The 21,688-nt window shown below is 45.2% G+C and overlaps 1 protein-coding gene across 4 annotated transcripts; it reads left to right on the top strand.

Annotated features, from left to right (window-relative positions):
* Positions 1–5,536: 5,536 nt before the first annotated feature.
* On the top strand, positions 5,537–21,688 carry TTPAL (alpha tocopherol transfer protein like). Of its 4 annotated transcripts, XR_012851709.1 has the most exons (6): positions 5,537–5,731; positions 13,733–14,182; positions 15,127–15,320; positions 15,649–15,759; positions 16,454–17,793; positions 17,834–21,688. XR_012851709.1 is itself a non-coding variant. In XM_075846734.1 (5 exons), exons 2-5 carry the CDS (start codon positions 13,747–13,749, stop codon positions 16,727–16,729), a joined length of 1,017 nt encoding a protein of 338 aa, XP_075702849.1. In that variant the 5' UTR covers positions 5,537–5,731; positions 13,733–13,746; the 3' UTR covers positions 16,730–21,688. The 4 variants fall into 4 exon arrangements, 3 of the variants coding, with proteins under 3 accessions (XP_075702849.1, XP_075702850.1, XP_075702851.1); XM_075846734.1 differs by having other exon boundaries at positions 16,454–21,688; XM_075846735.1 differs by having other exon boundaries at positions 5,537–5,776; positions 16,454–21,688.

Raw genomic sequence — 21,688 nt, 5'->3', positions numbered from 1 at the left:
ATTGTTATATCTATGGTCCTAAAACTGATTGTTTCCTACAGATGGCAACCTGCTGACCTTCTATATCGTAGTGATGAGCTAAAGAAATCGGGACTCTCAACGTATAGAGGGGGGAAATCTTAGCATTGCTTTAAATGAACAGCTATGTAGTAAAGGGCACGCCAAGTCCTCCAGAGCGGTGGACACTCCGCAGCTTATTTCCACTCTAGCTTCTAGACTAGTACTAAGTGGGGGACCCTCTGACATCCACATACACTAATAGGGCATATGGACGGGTGGTTCTATTTAATACAACCCCTTTAAGGGATTGTCCCGTTTCAGCAATTAAATAGTTTTTTGTTTTTTAATAATTAAAAGTTATACAATTTACCAATATACTTTCTGTATTAATTCCTCATGATTTTCAAGATCTCTGCTTGCTGTTATTCAGAAGGAACATTCATTGTTTACTTCCAGTGGATAAAATTCTATCCATGCTCATGTGATGGACACACAGGTGCACGGCTCGTTACAGGGTCATGTGATGGACACACAGGTGATGGGATCGTTACAGGGTCATGTGATGGACACACAGGTGATGGGATCGTTACAGGGTCATGTGATGGACACACAGGTGATGGGATCGTTACAGGGTCATGTGATGGACACACAGGTGATGGGATCGTTACAGGGTCATGTGATGGACACACAGGTGATGGGATCGTTACAGGGTCATATGATGGACACACAGGTGATGGGATCGTTACAGGGTCATGTGATGGACACACAGGTGATGGGATTGTTACATGCTAATATGAAGGACACACAGGTGCACGGCTCATTACAGTTACAATATGTGTATTAGAGCTGTGTCTTCAACGATTTCAGCACCTGTGTCCATCACGTGACCATGTAACGATCCCATCGCCTGTGTCCATCACGTGACCATGTAACGATCCCAGCACCTGTGTCCATCACGTGACCATGTAACTATCCCATCGCCTGTGTCCATCACGTGACCATGTAACGATCCCATCGCCTGTGTCCATCACGTGACCATGTAACGATCCCATCGCCTGTGTCCATCACGTGACCATGTAACGATCCCATCGCCTGTGTCCATCACGTGACCATGTAACGATCCCATCGCCTGTGTCCATCACGTGACCATGTAACGATCCCATCGCCTGTGTCCATCACGTGACCATGTAACGATCCCATCGCCTGTGTCCATCACGTGACCATGTAACGATCCCATCGCCTGTGTCCATCACGTGACCATGTAACGATCCCATCGCCTGTGTCCATCACGTGACCATGTAACGATCCCATCGCCTGTGTCCATCACGTGACCATGTAACGATCCCATCGCCTGTGTCCATCACGTGACCATGTAACGATCCCATCGCCTGTGTCCATCACGTGACCATGTAACGATCCCATCGCCTGTGTCCATCACGTGACCATGTAACGATCCCATCGCCTGTGTCCATCACGTGACCATGTAACGATCCCATCGCCTGTGTCCATCACGTGACCATGTAACGATCCCATCGCCGGTGTCCATCACGTGACCATGTAACGATCCCATCACCTGTGTCCATCACGTGACCATGTAACGACCCCATCGCCTGTGTCCATCACGTGACCATGTAACGATCCCATCGCCTGTGTCCATCACGTGACCATGTAACGATCCGATCGCCGGTGTCCATCACGTGACCATGTAACGATCCCATCACCTGTGTCCATCACGTGACCATGTAACGACCCCATCACCTGTGTCCATCACGTGACCATGACAGAATTGTATCTACTGGAAGTAAACAATGAAACAATGAATGTCCCTACTGAATGACAAAAAGCAGAAATCTTGAAAACCGTGAGGAATTGATACAGAAAGTATATTGGAAAGTTGTATAAGTTTTAAATCCACAGAAGTTAACACTCACTTTCTGAAACTGGAAAAGGCCTTTTAAAGGCTGTGTACTCCTTCTTTGTGTGTATATATATATATATATAATGTGTATCAGTGTGTTTGGTGCAACTTTCCAAATACTTTTTATTACAAATTATTATTACATTTTGACATACAGCTGATTTTGTATCCTGTACACAGAGCAGCTGTATCTTGTGCTGAGACCTGAATCCGTCAGATCAGCAGCACTGACGTGTTCATTGACAGCAGGTCTGCGGATCCACCGGTCATCGATCACATCTAAGATGTGATCAATGACCGCTCGATTCTGTGTGTCCGAGACTAGCAGGGGCCCCGCTGACACTGAACCTGTCAGTCCCACTGACATGACAGATTCAGGTCTTAGCGCAAGATACAGCTGCTCTGTATAAAGGATATAAAGCCGCTGTATCTGAAAAAGTACAAATAATTTTTAGCAAAAAGTATTTTGAAATTTGCACCAAACACACTGATAGAGATATATATAAACAATTTCAAATGTGGACATAGCCTTCAAACCAAGATTCCTCCTTCACAGCATCTAAAATGTCTTGATTTCCGGCTGGATTCGGCATAATTAATCTCTTTATCTTTACAGCCCAGGAGAGCCATGTGAGCGTAGCATGTACTGCAGCTGTAAACAACAACCCTGTGTGTAATCCGCCATAAAACGGAGAAGTGACTCGATGGAGACGTGGCAATGCTGATACAGCACAGATCAGTCAGCGGTGTTATCTTACTGTAGAGTGACTACTAAGTATCAATAATAACCCGGTCTTATCTATGGCGAGGTTTATAACGCTATGCTCTGATGTCATTTATTATAGGGGTTGTCTTGGGTTTTCGACCCCCTAAGAATAATACGTACCTTAAAAAAAATTCTTTGTTCGTGCGCCGCTGATCACGCGGGTCTCTTACCATTTCTCATCATCTAGCTCTGTGTCACTTGACCACAGCTTCTAGTCGCTGACCAATGCCTTACTATGGAAGGTGGTGCTGGTAAATGCACGGTCACGTCACTATAGACCTGTCGCGTCACTATAGACCTGTCGCGTCACTATAGACCTGTCACGTCACTATAGACCTGTCACTGAGTTGGCCAGAGATTGGCTGCTGCAGTCATGTAATAGGTGCTAAACAACACGTCATCGCACGGCACCTGACCACGGGATGTGTTGGAGAACCCCGATGACTGGCACCATATGTTAAAATTTATTTAATTTATTTCTTTAATTTGAAGGGTCGGAACATTACTTTACTCATTGTGTAATGGAAAGTTCTGCAACTTTTTTTTTTAACCATTTTTAAGATCTCTGTATGCTGTCAGTGAAAGGAAACATTCCTGTCTATGTTCAGATGCTGCGCTGAAAACCCATCCTGACCTAGTCCCTCATGTGTTGAAATTCTTCATGATAATTTTTACCTATGTTGATCAAGAATGAAAAAAATATATATATTTCCTAGAATGGAAATCCATGATTATTACTTCAAATCTGATGCCATGTGGCTGCCCAGCATAGCGGTTTGTGCCATCTATTCCGCGGTAAATCACTTGTACAGGTGTGGTATGTGGATTGAATGTATTTCATCTGTACAAATGGTAACACAAAGCTGTGCTAGTTTGCGGTAAATCCTCATGCATGTTTTGCCATGTGGGACACTATCGTTACGCGCACGGGCACCCTTATACCCATTGATTTCTGTTGCCAATTGTACTATTTGCCTTCAATTAAATTCCAACATGTTAATTACACGCTGTCCTACGTGCGATGTGCTGACTCAAGCTGTGTAAGTCAATAAATTCTCTACTTTTCTCACCCCGGGCATAAGACGGGCTCATTATAACAGAAACATTAACATGGCGGAGTTAGAGGTTAACAAGGTGCCGGCTCCTCTGATTAATGGTTATTACAGATGGCTGAGCGTCTCGCATTCCATTCACTGCAGAGGTGTGACCTACAGATCCGGGGCCCCGAGGTAAGATCTGTGCCAGGGCCCCCAACCATCATTTATAGAACTGCTGTCCTATAGGGGCCAGCTCAGACCCCCGGTGTGACAGGCCCCTCTAGATATGACATCTCTTCACAGGTGACATGACACTCAGGGTGTGTGTATATATGTATATAATAAAATGAGGCGCATGTATGTGTATATTTGGTGCATATTGACGAGAATCGCGACAGTATTAACAATTTTTCAGTCTTTAACTAATTGCAAAATAAATCTCTCTTTGCTTTTAGTATTCGTGACGTCCTGAACACGTCTGGAGTCCAAATACTGCTGCTGCCCAGGCTGGCACCACAGGTATGAACACCGCTCAGGCACTGGGTAAGGGGGGGCATCTGTGGCAGACCATGTACGTACGGGGGCACCTTTGGCAGGTACCAACTGTTGTGGAATCATCTGTGACTGGCATACACTTATGGGGAATCTATGACTGACATACACTGTTATGGGGAATCTCACTGGCGTACACTGTTATGGGGAATCTCTTACTGGCATACACTGTTATGGGGAATCTCTTACTGGCATACACTGTTATGGGGAATCTCTTACTGGCATACACTGTTATGGGGAATCTCTTACTGACATACACTGTAATGGGGAATCTCTTACTGACATACACTGTTATGGGGAATATCTCACTGGCGTACACTGTTATGGGGAATCTCTTACTGGCATACACTGTTATGGGGAATCTATGACTGGCACACATTGTTATGGGGGAATCTATGACTGGCACACACTTATGGGGGAATCTATGACTGGTATACACTTATGGGGGAATCTATGACTGGTATACACTTATGGGGGCATCTAGGACTGACATACATTCTTATGGAAACATCTATGACTGACCCACACTGTTATGGAGACATCTATGACTGACATATATTGTTATGCGGGAATATGACAGACACACTGGTATGGGGGAATCTATGACTGGCACACACTGTTATGGGGGAATCTATGACTGGTATACACTTATGGGGGCATCTAGGACTGACATACATTGTTATGGAGACATCTATGACTGACATATATTGTTATGCGGGAGTATGACAGACACACACTGGTATGGGGGAATCTATGACATACCCTACAAAAGTACAGATTTTGGTGTTCTAGCACCAAATTTCTTTGGTCTGCACCTCTTTCTGTCTCATGCTGCCAGAGCTGTATTTGGGCTTTTCTTCACCAGGGGCAAAGTCTGGTGCCCCCATCCCTATGTCTAAATATATCGGCCGAGGCAAAGTGTCTTGTTGGCACCCCCCTAGAACCCTGTAGCACCCAGTTGCATCCCCCTTTCTAGTCTACGTCCCTGCATGCTGCAACTACATGCCCCACTTTGCCTATAGAACGGAGAGACCAATTAGATTGAAGCTTTTAAATTTCCAAAAGCGGATTTAAACATGAAAGGAGTGATCTGATTGGTTGCAATGGGAAACGCTAACGCTTTTTCACAGAACTGTGAAAAGTGGCCTATTATGTATATATACATGGCGCGCCCTCTACTGACAATGCGCCGCAACTGCAACTAAATATCAGGCAGACATGAACGCGCACGCTAGCGGATGCTAAGTCGAGCACGCCCCCGACAATCCAACCTCTCATTCCCAGGAGCACAGCGACGTACAGGTGGGTGGACATCCGACGTGCCTACACGTGATCCGGGGCAGCCTATCGGATGAGCTCGCAGGTGAGAGTCTGTGTGAGGAGGTAGGGAGGAGGTGAGCTGCTCCGCCTGATGCTGCAGAATTCCGCATTCCTGGAGACGTCTCCCCCCTCCTGCAGGTAAATGGTTCCGTCCGCTCTCCAGCTGCTCAGCTAGCAGGACAGGTAATGGGGCTATAATGAGCACTGGACAGATATAATGTATCGGTTATAGGACATCTGGGGGGGAGGGGGCACTGTGCATCATCCTGTATCTACAGCCTGTCACGTGTATATATAATGTCACTGTGTATACAATGTATCCATGTAAAGTAGCTATATGTTTCCAGTGTGTGTATATATAATTGACCTCTAGTAAATACACACACATCTATGTATTTCTGATATTGATTTTTACACTATATATTCCTAATATCTATATATTTTTTGAGACTATATAAGGTGTGTGTGTGTGTATATATATATATATATATATATGTATATATCCATCCGTTCGGGCAAATTTTCCCAAGCTGGCACAGCGGTGTGGAGTAGTAGTGTAGCATTCGCTGTATCTACGTGGTTGCGGCCCGTTAGTGCAGGTTATAGAGCAATGCCGGATTTTGTATCGGTTGTATTGAGTGATGCTCGGAGGCTGCACCTTAACAATTTGTGGAGCCGGTGTGATAGTATTTCTGAATATCCCCTATATAATGTCTATACTGTTTATATCTAGTGCCTGAATACTATGGGGTTTCTGCTTCTAAAAAAATCTGTGCCTACTAGGCCCTGTTCACATGGAGGATTATGCAGGCAGAACAAAATGTCTGCACTTTCTTGCCGTGGTTTTTGTGGCATTTTTTTCCGGCGGCCATTGAGGGGCGCGGGTGAAAAACGATTTCTCTGCCTCCCATTGATTTCAATGGGAGGTCAGAGTCGGAACCGCGGCAAGAAATAACATGCCATTTTTTTTCCCCGCGACCGGCTGAAAGCCGCTGCAAAACAAAATGCATCTGCCTCTCATTGAAATCAATGGGAGGTGGTTTCAGACATGTTTTGGTGCTTTCCGCAACAAAATCAGCGCCAAAAAACTCAGTGTGGACTGGGCCTTAAAAAAATAAAAATATATACGGTCTAGACTTGGATTGCATATATGGCGTATGATCTGATCAGTGGCGGCTATTTCCATATCTCCCATAGACATCAATAGAGAGGGAGTATATAGATAATCACCCGCACTGTATATAAACAATATGGCCACCGATAAAGCCAATCTATATGACGTCAGCACTTACCATTCGTAGCATCGGGATCTAAAACTGGTCGTACACGTGTGAGAACGGCTGGCCCAAATAGCCGATTTTGGCCATTTCAGTCGACCATAGTGTGAAAAATTAACGTGAACGATTATTCGCAAAGGCCGACTGCAGACTACTTGTGTATAGCGTGGATTCCGCCGATTATCTGCGCCGTGCGCCCGCCCCAGGAACACCTTTTATATATATATATATATATATATATATATATATAATATATAATTTTTTTTATTTTTTTTTCTAATAGAAAACTCACTCCTTGATCGTTCATTTTCGTCTTTTCTATAGCTGGTGGGATCGTTTATACGAAAGATCCCCCAGATGATTGATCGTCCACGTTGCGGCTGATCACAATCATGGCCGGGTTTGGTTTAGTAGAACCAAGTGTTGCGTCCATAATGCGGACTCTAAAATGTGTCTGTAGTATGGCCTTGCGAGAGCGGTCATATTGTTGAGGGATAAAATCGCATGCAGCTGTCGGGACTACCCGGCACCTGTTGTATCACAGTCATCCATAGGAATGCATTGAGTCGCAACGCCATTAGATCCTTTGGCATGAACGGAAACGCAGAATGACAATTGTATATGTGTCCGTTTTCTGCAGCAGCTCGTAGGATGAGTCTGTGCAGAGGTTGCCCCATCTGATGATAATAATAGATTCACGCCCGAGTGATGGGTGTGTATGGGATCAGCGTCTACAATCCACAGATCTTCCTCCAGGCGGTTTTGCTATATAATATTGCGCATAGGAACAGCAATGTTGTCTCATAGTGTCAATCAGTTGTGGCGTGACAATGAGTCAGCTGCTTGTGACTGTAGTAAAAACTCAATTCAGCCGTTCCTTAGTTACGTTTTTGGGAAAGCTGGGTGACCCCCAACAGAGCCACCGTTACAGCTCACACAGCTTTCTTAGATCCATAAACAGCAAACCTGTTATACAGTTAAATATCCCATGTTCCTGTGTCACCACATACAGGGCCGATTCTAGCTTTTCCGCTAGAATTCGAAAATTTAAATGGCGCACCCCAGATTTTGATTGACATCCCCCTGGCTGTTCTACATCACTAGCAGCCTCATCCAACTCTTGCGGATGCGCCGTTGACTTGTACTCCCCCGTTTTAAAGGTTTATTTTATGGATTTTGCTGCATCTGAAAAAAACATACAGGGGAAGGTTTGGAAATATTGTCAGGTCGTGGCGGTTCAAGGGGTTAAAACTACCTGACAGGTTCCCATTAAATATACAATGAATTGAAAACTATGCCATCTGCCCTGCAATTTTGTTATTATAAATATATCCTATCGAATTACAGCACCAGAACCAAGCTCCTACATATATACAGTACCACAACCAAGCTCAGTACATAAATCCAGTACTACAACCAAGCTTAATAAATACATATATACAGCACCAGGACCAAGCTCAGTACATATATACAGCACCAGAACAAAGCTCAGTACATATATACAGCACCAGAACAAAGATCAGTACATAAATACGGCACCAGAACCAAGCTCAGTACATATATACGGCACCAGAACAAAGCTCAGTACATATATACAGCACCAGAACAAAGCTCTCTACTTATATACAGCACCAGAAGAAAGCTCCGTACATAAATTCAATAACCGAACAAACACAGCTCAACTTAGTGCAACCCCTGCCATATAGGTTTGTACGACATAAAAGTACAGCTCCTGGCATGGCCCGAACAATGGAAGGATATGCTGGGAGTTGCTGTTTCACCCAAAAAAAAATCATACCACCCATCATCTCGCTGCGGATCACACAGGGACTACATTACTGATTAGAGGCAAAATAAACATTTACATTAAGTAACTCACAGGTGATGTCTTCTCAGATTTTAGTGGTTAGTTTTTCTCTTTTTCTTCTCCATCCGGTCCAGACCTCTATGAAGACTTCTCCCGGTCACAGTCCAGTTCTGCAGTTTACAGCTCAGATGTCTTCAGCTTCTCCCTTTTCAAAAATTTCTGCACCTGTAAACGAAGATAAAATTCTCATGATGCCAGACACTACGCCCCTAAATATAAAATACACACACACACACACACACACACACACACACACACACACACACACACACACACCCCTGTATATAGTGCCACACACATAGCGTCCCCCGTAGATATAGCCCCCAGTAGATAATGACACACACACTTTTAAGAAAAAACTTTATATACTCTCCTAATCCCCTTCCCGTGCCGTCCTGTGACAATGCAGGCCTGCTCGCTTCTGAGCAGTTCTGCTGGGGCTGAATGCCGCACGTGGTGCGATGATGTCCTCGCGCCGCTTGTGTTGTTAAGGGGCTTGTCCACATGTAGCGGAATTGCTGCGTATTTTTCGTCCGGAATTGCGGATGGATAATACGCAGCAGAAAACAGGTGCAGCAAAGTGGGTGAGATTTAACCAATCTCATCCACACGCTGCGTAAAATTTCCAACAAGAAATTGACCTGCGGTGCGTATTTTTTGTACTACAGCGTGTCAATTCCTGCTGCGGAAAGTGCGCCAAGTTGCTGCGTTTTTCAGAGGAGATGTCACCATCTCCCAAGGTTGAGAAAAACGCAGCAAAATCAGCACCGTTTTCTGCTGTCAAAAACGCAGCAATTGGTGCAGTTTTTTGGCAGTGGAATTAGGTGTTTGGGAAAGCTGGGTGACAACCAATATGGTTATCTCTCACTTAAAACAGGCTTTTGACAGAAGGGGGCGACTCAAGGTCTTCTAGTAATGGAATCGATATTGTTGTTGTATTACATGTAACCGGAGGCGACATTCATTTCTGTTATCTGCGCTGTATTTATATCTTGTTGCTATGGGTTACAGCACCTTCTGGTATCTTTCCCGTAATACTATAATAATAATCCTCACATGGTGTATGCCGCCGCCGCTCGTATCATTGGGTGCTGGGCGCAATTTTCTCACACAAAGCTGTTTGGTGACGGTTCCAGGAAGTCTTGTGTCACCTCACGTCACTTTGTGGAGAAACTTCTGTTTTTTCTAATGCTCTACAGCTGTAAATGCTTTTTCTCTGGCCGGTCGGACTTAATGTACAACAGTTTTATACTTCTGCAACCCCCATGCCTTATAATACTGATCAGACTATTTATAAGACGTTGGCTTTGTTGCCCATAGCAACCAATCGCGGTGCAGCTTTCAGTATTCTAGAGCAATTTAATAGGTGACAACGGAGTTCTGACTGGTTGCTATGGGCAACAATGACAATTTTTCTGTCAGATTTGATAACTCGGGCCTAGTGTTATAATTGTGTTCAGGTAATGACCACTATGGCCGCTCCTCCACCTGAATGTCAGATCTTGCCACAACAGGGCTAATTAAGTTTCGCTTGCGCTGGATTTTGGGGTGTCCGCAGTTAAATGGATGTTCTTGTTTTGGAGGTTACATTTTCTAGGTGGGATCCCCACTCTTGAAGGGTCTTCTTAGGTACATGCAAAGATGGTGTCTACCAGGGGAGTAGCTAAAGGCTCATTGGCTGCAGTGCAAAAGTCCTTCTTGTGGACCCCCCACCCCAACTTAATGGCCGATTGGCCATAGCTTTCAGGTGCATCGCTGGGTATCCTAAGTGACCCACTGATGTCGCACTAGCAGCCGGGGGTGTTGCTAAGGTATTCAGACATCAGCGGCAATAGACCTAAGGGTTTATTTACACGTACATGTAATACGTCCGTGCAACGCGTGCGATTTTCACGCACCTCGCACGGACCTATGTTAGTCTATGGGGCCGTGCAGACAGTCCGTGATTTTTGCGCAACATGTGTCCGCTGCGTAAAACTCACGACATGTCCTATATTTGTGCGTTTTCGCGCATCATGCACCCATTGAAGTCAATGGGTGCGTGAAAATCACGCGCCCCACACGGAAGCACTTCCGTGTGACGCGCGTGATTCGCGCAACAGCAGTAAAAAGTATGAATGAAAACAGAAAAGCACCACGTGCTATACAAACATCCAAACAGTGTCATAATGATGGCGGCTGCGCGAAAATCACGCAGCCGCTCATCATACGCGGCTGACACACGGAGCTGTTAAGTGCCTTTTGCGCGCGCAAAACGCACACGCTCGTGTAAATCCTCCCTAAGGCGTATGTTTTGAACGTGCCCAAAAATATTATATATGTCGGAGACATATCTATAAGACTACGACTCCTTTAGCTCCTCCACTGGATACGATTAGATACAGGGCTCCAACAGACAGTATCTCACACGACAGGCTTAGATACAGGGCCCCAGCAGACCTCATCACACACGACAGGCTTAGATACAGGGCCCCAGCAGACCTCATCACACACGACAGGCTTAGATACAGGGCCCCAGCAGACCTCATCACACACGACAGGCTTAGATACAGGGCCCCAGCAGACACTATAACACATGATAGCTTCTGCTGGGGCCCTGTATCTAATCCTATCGTGTGTGATAGGTTCTGCTGGGGCCCTGTATCTAATCCTATCGTGTGTGATAGGTTCTGCTGGGGCCCTGTATCTAATCCTATCGTGTGTGATAGGTTCTGCTGGGGCCCTGTATCTAATCCTATCGTGTGTGATAGGTTCTGCTGGGGCCCTGTATCTAATCCTATCGTGTGTGATAGGTTCTGCTGGGGCCCTGTATCTAATCCTATCGTGTGTGATAGGTTCTGCTGGGGCCCTGTATCTAATCCTATCACACACACGATAGGATTAGATACAGGGCCCCAGCAGACACCATCACACATGATAGGATTAGATGCAGGGAAAAAAGTAGACCGTACTCCTCACTCTTGAAAAGAGTCCATTCAGCTTCTTGATATTGTGACGCTGAGAGGTGTTCAGAACCGCGCTGCGCCCCGACCTGACTCCGGAGCGAGGAGGGTAAGTCTACCGATGCTGTAAAACAGGGGTCTGTGCAGTCTACTACATAGGCCACAGTTACTACAGTAACAGCGAACAGTTGAGATGTAGGGGGCGATGGGTCCCCTGCCTTTAGGCCCCGGTCGCAATTGCGACACCTGCGACCCCTATAGCTTTGCCACTGCGGTCTACCTGGTTCACATGAAAGAGCTTGTCCGTAGACGTCCGGCACTGGGTCACACCTAAGGCCCGGTTTATATCTGCGTCATGGTTTCTGTTTAGTGCTGGGTTCATTGTACGACTGATGCCATTGGTGCTCGACAGGATCCGTTGGGTTCCATCGTTTTGACTGGAAGTATAGTTCTCCACACGGTGCTATTCTTCCTGTCGAATCTGACACAATCTGCAATGGAGGCTCCGCACAAGCCTACAACGCAGATGTGCAGAGCCTCAAGTAAATGCCATTCTGACAGGAAAGTTCTGGTGGTGGTCATTAGTGGATGGTCTACATAAAACATTCAGAGTTAGCCATTGCAATGCAGGGGTTAATGAGGGTGAATAATAAAAAATGGAAGCCCCCTCCCTTTACTTACATTCTTAGATGAATGTAAGTGCGATCAGTATTGATTGTGGCATCTTGTAATGGCCGCCATGTTAGTTGTCACCAAGCTTACCAAAAAACAGGTCGTAAGAAGCTGCCCATAAACCTCTTACCAATGGGCCAAACATGAATGGCAATAGTGGCATCAAATACATTCGCCAAACAGAAAATAGTTTGCCCTCGCAGAAGATGTATTTTGCAAAATCCAGGCTGTAGGCTGCAACCGAATCATCAATAATCTTTATGGCTCGAGTATGGAAGTTTAAGGCTACTGATATTGGTGCCAATTCCAATTGGATTCCGCTAATGTGTATGGAGACAGCCAACCATCCGCCAACAAAGGAGAACAAGAAACTGACAGGTTGGATTTTTACCGCTTCTTGGTTTCCTCTTTGGATAACCGGTGTCAGGGGTGTCCGGCAGTCCCTTATCTCCCTTCATAGAAATATTAAGTCCAATCTGAACAGCTGTCTAATGTCTATGATCGGCGTTCAGGCCTATTTACACTGGTCAATAATCGTCCGAGTGTGCGTTCTTACCAATGTCCATTCTCAATTGTTGGCCTGTGTAAACCGGCATCGATCAACCGACGTGAGAAAACGCTCGTTTGTCAGCTGATTTAATATTTTATGCAGCTTATAAAATAATCATTGTTCGCAGCACATCTCGCTGTGTAAACGGGGGATGTGCTGCCGATAAAGATTCAATCTGTGTGGGGACCAAACGATTGTATGAACACCGTAGCATGGCCCCGTGTAAAAGGGGCTGTTAAGGAGCGCCAATCAACTAGTTATATCGGCGCTCGTTATGAGCAGAAATCTGCCCGTGTAAACTCCGCTTAAGGCTGGTGGCATAGGCAAACTTCCCATCTCTCCTTCTTAGGGTATGTTCACACTTGACTTTGTTGCCCGCGGTTTGTTTTTTTTGTCACTTTTTGGTAAAAATTACAGTAAAATATTAGTAATCTGCACAAACGAATAAAAACACAAAAAAATGCAGAAAAAATCCTTAGTGCGACTGGCACCATTATTGATGTACTGTATTAGGTGGATAAAATAAGTTGAGGCATAAGGTGGCCCGATGTGACTCTCTTGCCCAAGGGCCCGCATAAACCTGGCGCTGGCCCCGATCACCACCACCACGGGGGTTCTCCCAGTTTGCGTATTCTCAAACACTATTTTCCTAAGCACAATGTTATATTCGTAGCCGCCGAGTGGCAAAAACTTGACTCGTCTCACATAGGAGATATCTCATGAATGTTTGATCACCACCTTGAATGGCTGCATGTAAATCATTCGTATGATACGGATTGTCCATTATGGAACCTTCTTATTAAAAAGTGACCAAGTTCTTCTCGTTTACAGCAGCCGCGTGTTCAATGGCACAAGACAATGAGACCTCGGTAGGAAGTTCTTCTGTGTCCTCCTCCCTGGAAGTAGATTCCACTCTCCGCGAGGGCTACGTCTGTACGTTGACCCCTGAGCTGGTCCTCAAAGCTAGGGAAGAATTGCAGGAGAAGCCGGAATGGAGGTTACGTGATGTGCAGGCTCTTAGGGACATGATATGGAAGGACTACCCCAACCTAAGGACACGAGTCGACGATGCTTTCCTGCTCCGCTTCCTGAGGGCTCGCAAGTTTGACTACGACCGAGCTCTACAGTTGTTGGTCAATTATTACAGTTGCCGGAAAGGCTGGCCGGAAGTATTTACCAATCTAAGACCTTCTGCGGTTTTGCCTGTGCTGGACTCCGGGTTCTTGACTGTCCTACCTCATTCCGACACAGAGGGAAGACGTATTGTCTGTATTCGCCCCGGTATGATGAAACGTATCACCTGTTTTTGTATGTAGAATCTAAATGATGTTACAAGTACAGAATGTCTATTGGTTGCATAACAGAACGTGCCTGAAATCTATGAGATCTATTTCGACATCCCTTTCTGAAAATCTTTTGGTCACGAGAGACAACAGAAATGGACAGGTTGTGAGCAGAGCCGAACCATCGCACCATGTAGAAGTAAATTACCCCACAGCAGTAACGCAGCTTTCTATTGTCTCCTATGGGGTGAAAAAAGTCGTAATCAAATTGCGATGTACGGCAGGAGCCTCTTTGCAACATAAAGCTCACTCTTGAATTCTGCGTGAATTTTTATATCTTACCTATTGTTATAGGGAGGAGGGAGATGCAGCTGCAGTTTCCCTGTCTGTTAAACAGCATGCTGTGAGAGGGGAGCAGAAGTGGGGTGAAATCCGTTTAGCTTAGACCTCATGCACACGACCATGTTCGATCCGTGATATACAGACCGCATTTCCCGAACGGAACACCGTTCAGGGAGCCGGGCTCCTAGCATCATAGTTATGTATGACACTAGGTGTCCTTGCCGCCCTGCGGGAATACTGGCCTGTACTGAAACATCTTTTCACTATGGGCCAGTATTCCCGCGGGGAGGCAGGGACACCTAGTGTCATACATAACTATGACGCTAGGTGCCCGGCTCCCTGAACTGTGTTCGGTCTGGCAAATGCGACCAACAAGCGGACCGTATATGACGGACCGAACACGGCCGTGTGAATGAGGCCTTTGAGTGCTGGGCACAGCGCTAGCATCACATTAGGAAGAGGCTTCCCATCCAGCAGGCACGGAGAAAGATGGACGACAACCCAAAAAAACACATTGATCATGGCAGCCATACTTTGTGGGTGAGACATATTGATCACTACCGTTCTTTACGTTACTATTTCTTCATTTCTTACCATAAGGTCAGTGGAATCCCCGGAGTTGCCCGATCACTGAAAACCTTCGTGCCATTTATCTGTCGCTGGAAAAGCTGATAGAAGCCGAGGAAACCCAAGTGAATGGTATTGTGATCCTGGCGGACTACGAGGGGGTCGGGTTGTCCCAAGCGTCTCATTTTGGACCATTTATTGCCAAGAAGATTATTGGAATTCTTCAGGTTAGAGAATTGTTGTCTATTGTGCTAATGGGTTAATGGCCGGGGGGAGGGGGGGGGGACCAATCCAAGTGTAAAGATCTTTATCTTATTTTTATACATTTTTGATGTTCTAGAAATTTGTCACATTGTGTGTGGTATGAAAGTAACAATTTTATAGTTGAAATATTGGGGGGATTACTAGTTCATTCATAAAATGGGATTTTGTGAAATGGGAGGGGTTTGAAACCTGACGCCAAGAAGGTTATATCGCCTCTGCCTTATTTAGAGGAGCCTGTTTCTTTAAGAACCGGAGCTAATACAATGATTTATTTTTGTACGTCTATAACAGGACGGTTTTCCAATTCGGATAAAAGCTGTCAACATCATCAACGAACCCAGGATATTTAAAGGCATTTACGCCATACTGAGGCCATTTTTGAAGGAGAAGATCGTAAAGCGGGTAAGTGCCGTGTTCTGCTTGTCTAGGTGGCAGCTGTCAAATAGTGTAACAGTCCTTGCTATATAGAGAGAGTACAATTTGGACCGACTACTACCCTGTGCATGCCCAGAATGCTGGGATTTGTAGTTCCACACCCACACCACCAGCCCCAAACTACATTGATGGTGACATGCTCAGGCCAGACTAGTCTTTTTGATGAATGGTGGAGGAAGCTTCACTGCCTCGTAGACTTGGATATATTTTTATCAAGGGCTAATTTAAAGGTTAGGTACCCTTTGTAGTCAGAATAGAGCTCACCATAGTTAACAGTGCCACCTCCTCCCCTTAAGTAAAAAATGTCCTGAGCTCTCGCCTCCCCCCAGTAGTCACAGCAGCCTCCCACCCACTTCCCAGCAGTCACTGCAGGTTGCCTTTCAATGTCTGTGACCAATGCTGCCATTAGAGATGGAGTTTGATCTTGTCAATGCATGGATGGATGGAAGCACCCGTCTGCCAAACGCACAAAGGGAAGGGAGCAAATCCTGGTCGCCATGGCCGATTTTCGCCAGAGTAACCAACTTTTTTCCTGCCCTGTTTTAAAGGGACACTAAATTTTAGAAATTAATGCAAAAAAGTCAAAACACGAAGAAAAGTCTTCTGTCAAACTGCGAGGGCTTTGGCAAGTTCCTTAATTTGTCTAATTTTCTCCATATAGATATTCCTACACGGGTCAGACCTGAGCTCCCTCCATAGCAATGTCCCTAAGACCGTCTTGCCGGAAGAATATGGAGGTACAGCCGGGAAGCTGGATATTTCCGCGTGGAGCCAGATCCTCTTGGCATCTGAAAATGACTTCGCACAAGACTTTTGTCAGGTCAACCTCACACGAGACGGCTCCCTCCAAGGGTTGGTAATGAACGATGCCGAGTCAGACTACTTGCAATGCGAGGAGTCCGCGCGCGGGGTCAAATCCCAGCTCTACTGTTACTGAATAGTATTCCTGTGTCGTGCGCCAGAACAGCGGCAGAGATCCCGGGGCGAGTGTCTAAATATATGCCCATCAGGTGCCCTATTTTTTTTATTTTTATTTTTGTTCCTACAATTAACATGTATTCTTTCACATTGTTCTTAAAAGTTTCATGATTAACTATATCATTGCCAAATACTCTTAAAGCACTTGACATATAAATATTTTTTAATATCTATAATTGTGTAAAACAAACAAATCGGACCTTGCTACGCTACCACCAACCCTCTCTGTTGCATAACTACAACCCCCAGCATGCTCGGACAGCCTATTCTGGTAATGTGATCTATCACTGCATTAGGATCTATATCTAAGTGTAGGTCAATCTGGAATATTATGAGGGTCTTCAATCTGGTCCTTGAGAGGGCTGAGCACTGCAGAGTCTAGGCCCTCGGGCTGCATCGTGGGCTACTTGTTTGGGCACCAATGATCCAGTGGGTATAAAATTTGCTTAGTTATTGCCATCACTTTCTGATCTGAGGGGTCCGGCTGCCAGAACCACCACTGATCAGGAGAATGAAGGTGCCACAGCGTTAAACCTCTTCACTGTTATACCCTGCACAGCGGCGATCCCAGCCACCCACTGTGCAGGGAACTGCTGCAGCGCCCCATTTGAGTAGATTGGACAGTGTTGCCGTTCCCTGCACTGGTGGTGGCCAGGAGCGCCACTGTGCAGTGGAAAACTTTGAAGGGGTGCAGCACTAAACAAGCACTTCGGTCCCTTCATTCTCTGGATCGGTGGGGTTCCAGAGGTCCCAGTGGTATGCCATCACTTTGAGGCGGGAATAGCCCTTTATGGCCTAGTTCAGACAGAGTTTTTTGACGCGGAAACCACCTCCCATTGATTTCAATGGGAGGCGGAGGCGTTTTTCTTCCTGCAAGTGGAAAAAAACATTGCCGGAAAAAAAAAGCGACATGCCCTTCAGGAGTTTCCATCAATGGGAGGCAGAGAAAGTGTTTTTCACAGCGTTTTATGCCTGCGGAGCTCAATAGCCGCGGCCGAAAAACACAGCAAAGAGCGCAAGCAGGTCAAAATCTGCCTCAATTCCTGAAGGAATTTTGAGGCAGATTTTTGTGCCTGCAAAAAAACTCAGTGTGAACAGGGCCTAAAGGTCTTGTCATCACCTACTGCCTATCTGAATGTTACCACTGGGAGGGCGGCCCTATACACAGGATCTAGTGTTTATACTCAAGGTCCCCATTGTAGGCAATGGGCGTGCGTTGCGCGAGATCCTCATTGCCCAAAGCAGAGTTGGATGCGGCTCTGGACTAAAAGGGGATTTCAGAAGATCTGGTTGAAATCAAGGCAATTGCTGTAATCGTTTTAGGATGAAAGAATATTATATAAGCTCAGAACAAAGACAAATAAAATTACTGCTGTTACATTGTTACATAGATTGAGGTGTGTGGAATTATGGGGGATGTATTTCTCTCTGGGTAGGGGCACTTGGCGTATACTCCATATGTTTTACTTCCTGATAAACCTGTCTGCAGTAAACTCCCCCTAGTGGTGGCTTCAGGCAGTTAAAATGTTATCGTTTAGCTGTACGGCTGTGTGACAGGAAGCAGGGGATTCAGAGCTCCCACCCTTCTAATTTAGAGAGTAAATATATGTAGACGGGAGCAAGAGAGCCAATTGTGCCAGGCACCTCTCTAAGCCTGGAATACATTTTGTGCGTCCCAATGGGACTTGTGACATTCAGGTTCGGTACAAGTGAAAGTTCATGTTACGGTTTTGCATGGATCGCTTACTATGGTCAGTACGGTCGTATTTTCTGTTACAGTTTTGGTACATGTGGCCCAATATGTTCTTATATCAGGTGTTGCCGCTTTCATGTGTGTAATGGTGACTCCCTCCTCCGTTACTGATTTTGTGCCATATTTTGTCTGAATATTTGGTGTTTATATGATAACTTGTGTCATCTACTAGAACTTGTGCTCCTGGCGCTTGTGGTTCTATATTAGTTGGTAAGTCACGTCTGGTGTCGTTTTCTTGCTAAACCAAATACAGGTTAAAGATGATCCATTTCACACTATGATAATGTGGGTGTGTTCTCCTTTAAGATGGCAGGTGCGTACAATGGTGTCCAGTGGGCTGCTATAGCCAGGGTGCCGCATTGTGACCAAAGTTGTAAAAGCCTCGTGATTTATAGGTTAAAGCTATCCTTACCCAAAAAAATCCCAATCCTGCCTTAGGATCTGTAGGTATATATTAGATGTAGACATGTTGCGGGAGATTTATTAAGAATGGCGTTTCGTACGCCAGTCTTAATATAAAGATCGCTGGGGTAAGATGCGCCTAATTTATTAAAAGGCGCATCTGTGACCGTCTGTATGCCATGAAGTGAAATCTGCTCCAGCTAAGAGCTGGGGTAGATTTGCGCTATAGTTTACGTCAGTTTCCAGCATGAATTATAGTAAATGTGTTGGGCTGCGAGTGACCCCGTCCCTTTAGCTGAGCTCCGCACACTTGATGTGAGTGGCAAAAACGGTTCAAAAGTCGTAATCTTTCCACTTGTGCCGTTTGCGAATTCTACACCAGAAAACTGGTGTAAAAAAGTTAATTTCTACCAAGTTGAGTGTTAGCTGCGAATTTGGGGTTTTAAGAGTGGGCGGGATTTTCCTTGTGTTATGTCAGAGCTTTGTGCTCTCAACCCATCAAATGTCCTCTCTTATGCTGCTTTACTGAAACAAACTGCAGCTGCATCCCCCTCCTCCACTCTTCTATTTTGTTTTACACTAGGTGATTTTTTGATGGCTGAGGAGGTTTTTGAACAAAGCTTCATGTATTCAGCTGTACCTCTGATTTATGCAAAAACTTCTAACTATAGGTATGCTTTAGGGTTAATGTAGTTGTATGTAATTCGGTGACGGAGTGTGAAACCTTCCTGTAGTTTGGTTTATAGAAACATCGGCTGTCGCACATTACAGGTTATTTCATGTCGGGTTAATAGTCACGTCCGGTCCATCTCCGCTGTAGTGGTAGGAAGATAGAGATATATAATATATATATTATACAAGAACACCTGGATGGAAGTGAATAGTTCTATTTTGCTTGGTATATAGGAATATTTTTGTATAATGAACTTTTTTGTGTGTATTACAAAGGCTTGAACGTCCTCCTGATGACTTGTCGTATTTAGTCTGGTTTTTAGATATTTCCACCTCACCAGCTGTCGTTCCCGGTGAGCGAGGTGGCCCGGCTTCTATGATCTTCTGCCTGATGTGGGCATGGGAAGCTGTGTGTAATATTGTGCTGCAATTTTTTTTTTTTTAAATTTCCTACTTTTACGATCACAATTGGGCAGTCCGAGATGCATCGGTAGGATTTCACCTTCAGGCTTTGTTCACATCTGAGTCAGGTTTCCGTCCATGAACGGAAACCATAGTTTTCCGTTTGCATTACCATTCATTTCAATGGTAATGCTTCCGTTGCAAATAGTTTCCGTTTGGCTCCGTTCCGTAAGGTTTCAGTTTTTCTGGCGGAATCCATAACGTAGTCAACTGCGCTATTGTTTCCACCCAAAAAAAACCTGAAACCTTACGGAACTGAGAAATGCAAAGCTGTGGTTTCCGGTCATGGGCTTCCTTGACGGAAAGGTCGAACGCAACCCCGACGCAGATGTGAACGAAACCTAAAGGGGTTGTGTCATCCTGGTGCTTGGGGGAAATGTAGTATTACATGACGGCCGTTTAAATGCATCGCCTGATCCACCATAACGACAGACGTTCATTGTGAGGGGCTCCTCACCCTGGTTAATAGAGGGGAGGGGGATCCCTCTCTATGGCATTCATATGTCTTAATAGGACATATGGAAAGGGGTTATCTTTTCTAATAGAGGTCCCTTTTTTCAGCTGCTTCCCCTCAGATACAGCTGGGGACTTTTCAAGTGAGAACAGGTAGCTTCTACCTGTTACCTTCAGCACCCCCATGTAGCTGCCAATATAATCAATTGGTTTGAAATTTCACAACAAATACACAAGTATATTTAGCCATAAATAGGTCAATGAGCCCTTGGTACAACCCATTAGTGGGATCCTAGATCTTAAAGTACAAGATACATCCGGTACAAGATATGTGAAATCTGTTCTAATAGTATATAAAGCCGTCTTAAAGGGTAACTAAACATTCAACAAACTTCTGACATGTCAGAAGTTTTGATTGGTGGGGCTCCGAGCACTGAGACCCCCACCGATCGCTAAAACGGAGCAGCAGAAGTGCTCCTGTGAGCGCTCGGCCGCTTAGTTTCTGTTTGGCTTTCTCCAGAAACCGGAGTCCGTACTCCGATGCATCGGCTTTCCAGAAAAAGCCAAACAGAAACGAAGTGGCCGAGAGCTCACACGAGCACATCTGCAGCTTCGTTTTAGCGATTGGTGGGGGACCGAGCACTGTGACCCCCCCCCCCCCCCGCCAATCAAGACTTTTGACATGTCAGAAGTTTGTTGAATGTTTAGTTACCCTTTAAGTTGTTTCCTAGTCTTGTTTCTACTTTTCTCCGCCGGTGGGAGGGTCAGCTTGTTTGTCTGCCTGTTTCTAACCTTGTAAAGATTCATGTAACGTGGACAGGATTCTCTTCACTCACTGTCCTCCCTCTTAGATACAAGATTTGAGGAGGAATATAATTTGTATCATGAACAATTTTCATTTATAACCCGAAAACCATTTTTAAATGGGGGTGGGGTGTTTTGGGTGGGAGTTGAGGGTTTTGTGTATCAATTGTCCTACAGTATCCATGATCCTCAATGGTGGGAGTTATTCATCATTGTAGATACAGTATATACCGCACTGTCTAAACCTTTGTGCTGAATTAAATGTTTATTTTTCTATTCTGGTTCATCCATTAACATTTTATAAGTGGAGATGCAATTTGAGTTGAAGTCTTAATTTGTATGCATGGGTCAATAAATCTCTATATACGTAAA

The sequence above is a fragment of the Rhinoderma darwinii genome, chromosome 13 (assembly GCF_050947455.1).
Source record: "Rhinoderma darwinii isolate aRhiDar2 chromosome 13, aRhiDar2.hap1, whole genome shotgun sequence".
In the NCBI taxonomy this organism is placed as follows: domain Eukaryota; kingdom Metazoa; phylum Chordata; class Amphibia; order Anura; family Rhinodermatidae; genus Rhinoderma; species Rhinoderma darwinii.
The sequence above is the reverse complement of the archived record's forward strand: the minus strand, read 5'-3'. Positions and strand labels throughout refer to the sequence as shown.